This window comes from Trichechus manatus, unplaced genomic scaffold (assembly GCF_000243295.1).
Source record: "Trichechus manatus latirostris isolate Lorelei unplaced genomic scaffold, TriManLat1.0 scaffold00158, whole genome shotgun sequence".
Taxonomy (NCBI): Eukaryota; Metazoa; Chordata; class Mammalia; order Sirenia; family Trichechidae; genus Trichechus; species Trichechus manatus.
In genome coordinates, this window is record NW_004444094.1 from 804,303 (window position 1) to 815,276 (window position 10,974).

General features: G+C 34.5%; 1 protein-coding gene across 4 annotated transcripts in view; it reads left to right on the forward strand.

The window, feature by feature from the left end:
• Window positions 1-10,974, forward strand: part of PCDH9 (protocadherin 9) — a 1,003,512-nt gene that overhangs the window by 167,764 nt on the left and 824,774 nt on the right. Inside the window, exon 3 of one of the 4 annotated variants that reach the window (XM_023740558.1) lies at window positions 379-393. The exons of the other annotated variants lie outside the window; for them this stretch is intronic. Within the exon in view, the coding sequence (XP_023596326.1) occupies window positions 379-393 (15 nt within the window). The remainder of the gene's footprint in view (window positions 1-378; window positions 394-10,974) is intronic. 4 annotated transcript variants of the gene reach the window in all.

Sequence of the window (10,974 nt, forward strand, 5' to 3'; positions counted from 1 at the left end):
TTAAGAAAGAGTATATTAATTGTTCCTCAGTCCCTCTAGGATGAATGGATGTTACAAGGAAGTAGTTAGGACTTGGAATGGGCCACAAAGCAAGTTTGACAAAGCTTCACTCTTTCCCCTTGTGAGACCCAGATTTTAAAAAGCACATTTTTCTTTAAAATAATTAATTGACTCAACACACTATATGAGAAAAACATGAATTTAAAAATAGAAAAATAATTTAGAAGGGAATGCATAGAATTCTCTTCTACCCTACCTATGGAGCTACCTCTGTCAGCATCTTTAAAAACTTTGTGTAAAATAAAAATATTTCCAGTTCCTTTCTTTTTCTCTCTTTCATAACTGACCTCATAACCTTTCTTTTTGTGCACTCACCAGAAGAACAATAATCTTGTTATCCCCTCAAAAAACAAATGTACCAAATTTAGAATGACCTAGAAGTTTTGAGGAAAACAAACTGTTTCAAAGGAAAGAACTAAATGTTGAAAATGATAGATGTAGGTGGATTACACTGCTTGGTTTTCTGAGACACTTTCATCATTTGGCTATTGGCTTCTAAGTATTTTATTTTAAACAAGAAGTTGCAATGTTTTTTCTTGTCTGTATCACACGAATACACTAAGGAATTGCAAACAGAAGTACTTATGACAACTGATCCATTCCCCACTGGGACCATGCATGACACCTCAAAATGTCTACACTTACGAAGAGCAAATCCTGTCTCAGCTCAGCTATGCAGTGCAGTGTCTGATCAGGTACCAGGGGATCCTTCTGTCTCAAGTGTAAGTTGAGAACCACGGTCCCCATACAACGTTATTTATTTATTTATTTTTGAGTAAACAGATAATGTTTTGCATATTAATACTAATAATTTTATACTCTTGTTAAATTCCCTTTTATGCAGTTTACAAAACACATGTTAAAGACACTTAGGCTACAATACAAGGAAGCTTTTAAAGCTTCCCTCATTTTTACTTGAATTTTATATTTTTACAGTTGAGTAGAACCATTCTGTGGTGCTTTTCTTGAGTTTCCTTCATCTGAATAATCTTGTAAATGAAATTAACTTTAGGTACTCCAGGAAATAAATATCCTCTTGGATGGATTTCAAGACAAAACTCTGTATTTGAATTTTACTCCATGAGAATTACTATTTTAGGGAAATTATATATGTATGTATGTATGTATTACACATATGTAAATACACATATATGTGTGTATGTGTGTGTATGTGTATATATATTTATGCATTCCAACGGAATGAAATAAAGGAGAATGGCTTAAGTCTTGTACAGGCTGTGTTGTAAAACTTCAATGGAATCTAGAGTGTTAAAGCATCAAGCTTTGCCACTAGAAATGAACGGTTCTTAAAAAAAAAAAAAATCAGGGGTTAGAATTTTAATAGTTGTATTTTAATTTAGTAGAAATGAAAAAAATCTTTTTATTTTGAAAACAGGAGTGTTTCATGTGTATAAACAATATACATGTATTAATTTAATAACATAAAAATGGGAGAGACATGTGACTAGCCTAGAAGAAAACTATATCACATTTGGAATCTTGGTATTATGTACATCTAGAAAAAATATTTTATTACACGTAAAGTAGTTTTGCATAGCGATTGGTAAAACTACTACATTATAAAGGTTTAAAAATCTAGCTGTGATTTGCTGCTTTTGCCAAAACAAGTTTTATCTTTTAAAAATCTCCTGGGATTTCTATAGCCCAGCTTCACATGATAGCCTTACTACTTGTTACTCCATTTTCCACCTAAGAAGTTTCTAAATGTGCATACTAGTCTTCATCTTTTCTTTCTTGTTGCTCATGATATACAATATCATGATTACCTGCAACATAGCTTGTCTTTCTGCCTCATCTGTAAACCATTTAGAGGTCAGGAGAATTATTTTAATCAACCACTTCATAATCTCCAACAGTATAAACAGAATTGTGTTTTAGTTCCTCTCTGTAACTTCTGCCTTAATAATCTAATTATGTGTTTAAATTAATTGGACATATGCTTTTATTCATTCATTCATTCATTCATTTTTGGTAATGGCAAATATGATGACATTCCTGGGTAGCACAAATGGTTAAGCACTAGACTACTAGCCAAAAGGTTGACATTTCAAACCCACCCACAGGTGCCTCAAAAGAAAGGCCTGGTGATCTTCTTATGAAAGGTCACAGCCTAGAAAACCCTATGGACCAGTTCTACTCTGCATATATGGGGTCGCTATGAATTAGAATTGACTTGATTGCAACTAATAACAACAATAGCAAATATAAAGTTATTGGCATTGCGAAGCAAAGGTAGCCATTAGTGATACAGGTCTTGATATTTACTGTCAGATAGCGTGACTCAACATTGGCCTGTTGAAAAGTAACATTGTTGTTTTTGGTAGATATTTACCAAAATTTAAGTGAACAATTTTAAGCAAGTTCACTCTTTACTGCTGTGAACTACTCACTACAATGTACTACTATGATTACTTTGCTGCATGTTCCATGATGATCACTTTCTGTTGAATTTTAGAACATTTTGCTACTTGAAATAAAAAGTTTCATTATAATATTATTGAAGATCTACTACATTTGAAGGAAGCGATCAGTAACACTTTTCATGGCAATTTTATTGCCCCATTATCCTCAGCCTTGTTCTGAAATAGCGTTTCTTAAATTGACATTTCTAGACCACTTGCATAAGATTCACCTTGGTTACTTTAGAAAATTCAAATCCTCAGGTCCCTCTCCAAATATCTGGATCTGTGTACTCCAGAATCTGCAGTTTCGTCAAGCTCCTTGTGTGATTATTGCACGTCTAAGGTCTGCAAAAGGCTGTTATGCAACAAGGATCTGGGGAGGGGGGGATCAGTTGAGCTTGTATAGGATCAAATTATTTTCTTCAAGAAGTTTTACAATTCATGTTTTCATGAGGGCAACCAGTTAACAGATATTTCTACTGTAAAATAAATGCTGCAATTTATTTTTAAATTTAGTATTTATTTATTATTATATAACCAAACACATGCCTCTTTTAGAAGTTTTGGTAAATTTACCATAACACTACCACTATTTCTTTTTTTAAGTATACTGTGTATATTCCTCCTGTCTGCCCCTTGTGTTCCAGCATGCAGAACCTCACTCTTCCCTGTCAACACTTGGGGTTTAATATTTCCATCTGGATAGATGAGAAGTTAGCATTCACTCCTTGTCTGCTCAGAGGGATATCTCTAAGTGCCCGGAAATAAGTCCCATGCAAAACGTTACAACTTTTACTAGGAATTCAACTGTATCAACCATATTGTAATTTTTGTAAATTTACTAAGATTTATAGAGTAAGAAGTATTGAACCATACTTTTTGTAAGCGTTCTTTTACTGTCAAATAGTTGATCTTAGTTTTTTGGTTGATACATTGTTAATAAATTTGTGTTTTTATTTCTGTACGAAGTGTTATTAAAAGTTAGGTTACCAGACAAAAGATTATAATAATTTTAGCTCTGATTAAAAAAAAAAAACAAAACTTGTTGCCATTGAGTCAATTCCAACTCATAGTGACCCTAAAGGACAGAGTAGAACTGCCCCATAGGGTTTCCAAAGAACGCCTGATAGATTCAAATTGCTAACTTCACCAGGATTTTTAGCTCTGATACATCCTACCAAATTACTCTTTCACTATTTGTATGAATTTATATTCCTACCAAGGTTTTGCCAATGCTAGAAATTATTTATTAGTTTTGGGGCCAACTCGACAGCAACTGACAACTTTTTTTTTTTTAAGTTTGTCAATGTAAGGGTCAAAACTTACGTTGCGCGGTGTCTTTCATTGGCTTTTAATAACATTTAGTTAATTTAGTCGTTGATATTTATTCTTTCGTGAATGGTGGTGGAGGTCATGCATTTAGTTTCTTAAAATATCATTCCAAGTGGTTAGGCGTAGAACCCGGAAAGAATGGTCATTAATCTATTCAACTGGTTTATTGGATTGTTGTTTAATAATCTGGCTCGTCCTCTTTTCTCTATTATGTGCAGAGGATTGGGGCAAAAAAAAAATCTGGAGAGAAATTCCATCTTGTTTTAGAAGTTAGCAAGATTGTATGTGTAAATCAGAGTGTTTGGCTCATTGCCTCAATCATCTAGAAGGGCATTTGTGAAAACATATACTAGACCACCTTTGGTTTAGGACTTTCATAAAAATACAGACAACTACTCCAGACCTACTGCATTGGATTTTCTGGAAGGTGGGGGCAAGGAATCTGCATTTTAACATTGCCTATACACAAACTCTAATTTGAATACCAATGCTTTGGGAAAAAAAAGGAAGAAAACCAATTAATATCTAATTATTAGGTTTTGCATTCAAGAGCTAAATGGAACAAATAATTAGAAATACCTCCTATCACAATGTTTTTTTGAAGAAAGCAGGGCTATTAAGTTGCATAATTTAAAGAGAAATATATATTAAAACTGAATATAATGATTCCAAGAAATAAAATAATGTCCTCAGTATAATTTAGTCAGTTGCATTTGCAATGCTTAGAGGAATAGGAAAGGCTCAACATAAAACCATTGTTTTGCTTGCTCTACGTAACCACTATCAACAAGCAGAACAGGTAGGTTCCTGAAACAGTGCTGAGCCTGGAGAGGAAAAGTTTAAAAATAGCAAGAAGCACTTTCATGCAAAATGCAAGATGTTAATACTTCTCACACTTAACAATGAAATGCTGTTCACGTCTCTCTATATTCAGTGTTACTGATGTCAGAAGCCTCATTATATCTGTTGACAGATTTAAATGAACTTGGTTTTGTAAACCTATGAAGGTGATATGAGCCTCTGTTTTTCTTCATAGGAGTTATGCTTGGCAATACTTAGCATCAAGTATAGGTTAAGTCTTATGATTGGTGTCTTTAAATGCTTCTTTGTAGTTGCACAGAATCAAGACGTAAAATTTCTGAATTTAGCCCACAATATAACAAACTAGTATTTGCAGTGGTTAAAAACCTCTACATGGAAAACAATTCCATCTTTTAAAAATACATATTTTTTAATGATGATTTTATTTTATCTAGATTAATCTTTATATACTAGATGTTATCAGTTACCTTACAGGGGAGTCGATTCCCACTCATGATGACCTCATCTGTGTCAGAGTAGAACTGTGCTCCGTGGGATTTTCAATAGCCAATTTTTCAGAAATAGATGGCCAGGCCTTTCTTCCAAGAGACCGCTAGGTAGACTCAAACTGTCAGCCTTGAAGTGAGCAGTGAGCATGTTAACTGTTTGCATCACCCAGGAGCTCCTACTAGATGATAAAACCCTTGCCATGGAGTTGATTCTAACTCATGGTTGGCTCACAGATAAAAATAAAAAACCTGCATATTACTCTTTGGAACATTCTAGATCACAAATATCAAGAGATGGAGGGGTGCTTAGTGATCATCGTCCAACAGAGAGTCTCAGCCTTTTCCTGGCTATGACACAAGTGATGGATGATATTGACATGTTCAACATATTTCTACGAATATAACCTACTTTTGACAATGCCACGACTTTTCCTGAGAAGTAAAGCAATTAGCACCATGAATTCTTTATCAACTAATCTGCTTAAATCAATTCCCATTAGTACTGTTTATGCTTAGCCTCCATAAGGGTAAAGAGGCAATAATTTAATTAGATGAAATTTCCTCACTGTAAGTAAATATAATGATTTCCTTATGATGAAGAAGTTTTGTGGTCTGCAGAAAACAAATTTAGAAAAAAAGGGGGATGTTCTATTACCGAGTGTGAAAAGCACTTTGCTGAATCAAGCTGCTCTTTTGCAGGATGGGAAGCAAAGGGGAGTTAAGCTGGCTTAAAAATGGCCTGATCCTTCTCAGGCAGGGTGTAATCCTATGATTTTGATTGAAAGCTATTTTTATTTAGTAGATTATTAATTACAAAATCTACCTATACTTGAAAAAGCAATTGCAAAGCTGAATAATATTTTGAATTTTTTTCAATTATGGCTATTTTTTTTCACCACTGAACACCAGCGCAGAAAATAAGAGCCGACCCTACATTCAGTTAACCGGTTTATATGGGGTTTCAGAGAAATTTGGGGGATAAAGATAATACTATCATATATTATGCTTTCTTTGTTAAAAAATATCTTGCATCTATAGGTGTATGCGTATGTATATGTATATGCATCTATATGACTGTTTGCACGTATATTCATATGTATAATAAAGCACATAGGGGCCACAGTTAAACGGATACTTCTTAAACATAACCAAACACCTGGTGGGATTGTTTTCCTAGGTTTAAAGGATTAGGATGATAGTCTCATGGAACATCTTCGTCAACTGATATATTTCATAAAGTTTATGTTCTATATCACAGTTTGGTGAGCAGTGTCTAGGGTCTTAAAAGCTTTCGAGTGGCCATCTAAGACACAACTATTGGTCTGTACTCGTCCAGAGTAAAAGAGAAAGAGGAAAATCAAAGACCCAAAGAAGAAACTGGTCCACAGGACTAATAGCCTACAGGAACTGCATACTCATCTACCTTGAGACCAAGAGAACTAGGTGCCTGGCTACCACTATCAACCATTCCAACTAGGGCCCGAAAAGATGAATCTGAAAGAATAGGAGAAAAATGTGGAACAGAACCTCAAATTCCTTAAAAAAAAATGTATTGGACCCATTGAGACTGGAGGACTCCCCGAGACTATGGCCGTTTGATACTCTTTAAACCTCGAACCAAAACTAGCCCCTGAAATCACTTTTTAGCTAATTATCAGATTGGCTCACAAAATAGAGAATATCACCTGTGAGTACAGTGCTCCGTTGAAAAATCATCTATATGAGACCAAACGGTTAACAATTACTTTAAAACAAAGATGAAAATGTAAGGGGGCAAGGAAACGTAGATTAATGCAAATGAAACAACTAGAACAGAAATATTGAGAATGTTCACTCATTGTGAAGAAGATAACCAACGTCACTGAGCAATTTGTGTACAAACTGTTGAATAGAAACCTACGCTGCTGTAAACCTTCACTGAAAACGCAATACAATATTATTTTTAAAAATCTTTTTCTGTGAGATAAAGCATATTTGAAATCATTCTAGAAATTTATGAAAAATTATTACGAATATAACTTAGTATGTTCTGAAAATGTAAGTTCAATGTATTTTATTACATGCCTTAAAGTGTGATCATCAAATGTGAAGCAAATATTTTATTTAGCATTTACTTTTATATAAATTATGCTGTAAAAAAATCCTCAAATTTTTAAAATATTAAAAAATGTTTTAAAAATTTTAAGGAAGGAAACTTCGTATGCAATTAAATTCTGTTTAGGGAATTTTCTAAAGAGATGATAGGATAAAAGTTTTTAACTCAAGGACTCTATTGAGGTTAATCATTTAGACAGGATGACAAGAAAGTAAGACATGAAGGCGTTAGGATTAGTTCTTTCTACCACATTTTCACATATTGGGGTAATTTCAGGCTTCAAAGTTGTTGCATTTAGTGTTTTTATATATGCAGTTGTTAATGAGTGAAATATGCCACTTTGGCAAATGTGGGATAGAGGATTATTTTTTCCTTTTTTATCTTATTTTTTTTTTTGCTTTCAATTTTTTGTTGGATGAATCTAAACTGCAAGCAGCATGCTGTTTGGAAAAAAGTTTGAGTTTGGGATCAAACACACCTGTGCTAATGCTAATTTTGCCACTTACCTGTAGAAACAGGGACAAGCTATTTAATTGTTCTCCATTTCAGCTTCTTCATATGTAAACGGAGAAAATATTATCTGACTTTGGAAGGTATCATGATTAAATATAGTGACTATGTGGCTCCTAATTTTCTAAACACAGTAACTATTAGTTCTCTCAACCCGCTGACCTGCCTCCCCTGTTTTACTTCTTAGAGAACACATTTCAGGCGTCTTTGTGTATCCACCTTCTAGTAGAATACACATTCTATGTGACATGCAAAATTAATATTTGGTAATAATTCCCTTTTTTGGGAAAATAAACTTTTAATAACAAGCTTTATATGACAATTATATTCTAGAAAATCCTCGTACCTAATAGAAAGCATTTTTATAGAAAATTTAAATATGAGATACTTGTTAGACGTATGTTTATTTTATTAATACTATTGCTTGTGACAATGCCGTGTATAATTAGAAAGCATTTAACACTATTTTGTACTTGCTAGGTTTGTTTTACATTGCCTCCTTATAGTTTTAAATTTTATTGTAAAATAAAAGGGTACTGCTTATAGAGATATTTGGCGAGGCTAGGCATTATCAAAACTGCACGCTATTTCACCACAACTGGTTCTAACCAGCTGACACTGGCCAAGAATTATGCACGTTGAGTGACTTAAGGCTGCCAGACCTTTGTTGGACTTGACTAAAGGGACCACTGATCTTAAATTGTGTACTCAACCCATCAATAGCTAGAGTGGTAATTTTCAATTACTCCTGCTCCCCAACCCTCCACTCCAGGACAAACACTCACACACACACACACCACACACACATAAACGCCCAGCATTAAAAACCCTGACTTCTTTCATGTCAGTGAGCAACATTAATCATTTCTTCACTGGCATGCCTTTTCTTGCTTGGGAAGTTAATGCACTCAGGTTGGGTTTTTCAATCTTTTTTTCAGTAGTAAAGGCTGTGGTGTCCAATAGGGAAGCAATGAGCCACACGTGGCAGCTAAGTACTTGAAATGCCCAATTGAGGTGTGCTGATGATTGGAAAGCTTAGTACAAAACATAAAATATTTCATTAATAATTTTTATATTGATTAGTGTTGTTGTGATGATTTTTTGGATATATTGTGTTAAAAATTTACATTGCTAAATTGTTTATTTTTACGTTTAAATACGGCTATAAAAGTATTTAAAATTGCAACCTATTTCTATCGGATGTTTCTGGTATATAGAACTTAATTTCTTATTTCTTTTCTTTTTTTTTTTCACAGACAATACTCATGATTATGGAGTTTATTAGGGAAGTAACAGGTTACAATTCAGGTTTAGGAATGCTCAGGATACAGTTCTTCCATCAGGACAGCCTCTTCTCAGCTATGCCTCAGACACCCCCGTCTCTGACCCCTCTGCCTCTGCCCTGCTCGGGCAAGTGTTACAAAGCTGTTTTTAGCTCTGCCAATAAGTGCCCAGAGGCACCTCACTCTGCCAATAAGTGCCCAGAGGCACCTCACTCTGCCAATAAGCCCAAAGGCACTCTACTCAGCTTTCTCGCTCCATAGGCTGGGAAGCCCACTGCACTGACTCCTGCTGGTCTCTCCTGACACTGTTTCTCTGCCACTGCTTCTCGCTGTCTTTAATGTTACAGCTCTCTCTGTCTCTCTGTCTCCTGGTTCCAGGAGCTTCTCAGCTCAGAGATTCCACGTCCAATTAATTTCTTATTTCTGTTTCTCTGTTCATTGGCAAATATATTTTCCCCCACAATTAAATCAAAGGAAAAATAAAGTAGGAAGATTAGAAATATGAACGGAAGGACTTCATCTGTAATCCTGCTCTCTCATGACCGTCAAGCGTTTCACTGAATGGGTAGGCTAAAAATGCACAAATCTATCGCCCCCATTAAAAAGTGCTGTGAGAAACAACCCTTAACACTCATATTTTTAAGAACACGTCTTAGATTATCTTTAAAAATAAATTTATGAAGGTAGGAGTGCTTAGTGAAAGGGAAAACATATCGCAACATGTGATTCTCAGAGCCACGTTCTCCTTCAGAAAGTTTGTGTTAGTTTATACTTTTTCCAGCAATGTAGGAGACTGCCTCTTTTTACGAACCCTGACGTGTCTGCTTTTTAATCTTTCAAACATATACTGATTGTTATTTCTCAACTTGATGCCTAAATATTTCAATTAACCTATTATATATATATATGAAGACGTAAGGCATATATCCTTATTTTAAGTATAATATCATAATACCTCCAAACGTAATGAGAGCAAAATTCTTACTTCTCACATCATAGTAAAGTATTGCAGTAAAACCTGCTCTGGACCAAAAAATCATGAGGCTCTACAATCTTTATCTCAATTTTTTGAGCCATGGTTTCCTCATTTCTAAAGCTATTTTGATGGTGGTGGTAGGTACTATTTGCCAGTGGAATTTTTGAATTTCAAAATTAAAATTGGCTTAAGTTACTCAAGTATCATCTGAGCCACACCATTATGGGATACTTAGTGGAATTTTTAGCCTTCACAGATTCCTAGCACATATGTGCATATGATTAAGCAGCTTCCAAACTCAATTCTATCTTGCTCTGTTTTACTGGAGTTGAAGTTCAGTTAATATCTTAACGAGCATATAATTTTAGACAACTGAATAGAATTTGTGAAAGAATAATTGCACCTTTAAGTAAAAGATAACTACATATTTTCAGGTATTATTTTAAAATTAGACTAATAAAATAACTCATGTCTTTGCAAACGATGATAGCTAAACCCTTAGAGTATCCTCCATTGAAAAAGTTCAGTTTCAGAGGGTGGGGGAGGAAAAGCATTTGCTTGTTTTTCTTTTCGTTTTGATCTGTCACCATTTAGTGGGCTTGCAGTAAGAGAATGATTGAATGCATGATTAACATCACATAAGCATGCTTCACCCCAGTTTCCTGACAAGACACCAAATCGTCTGAGTTTTATGTGAGGGGTAATCCCAAGATCCAACGTCAGCATAATTCTCCCAAGACAGCTTGAGTATTTATCGTTCTCTCTTAAATAAAGTAGTCACTTGGATTCATTCAAATTCCATTTCTACAGATATCCACGTCTGTCTCTCTATCTATGTATCTATCTATCGTCTACCTCTTTACACATAGACATACACATACACAGACACACAAACGCACCTATACATATTGTTTGTTTTTTGAATACCTAAAATTGTTAAAATGTATGCCATTTGCTTCCCTTAATAGGACTCGAATGAAATACA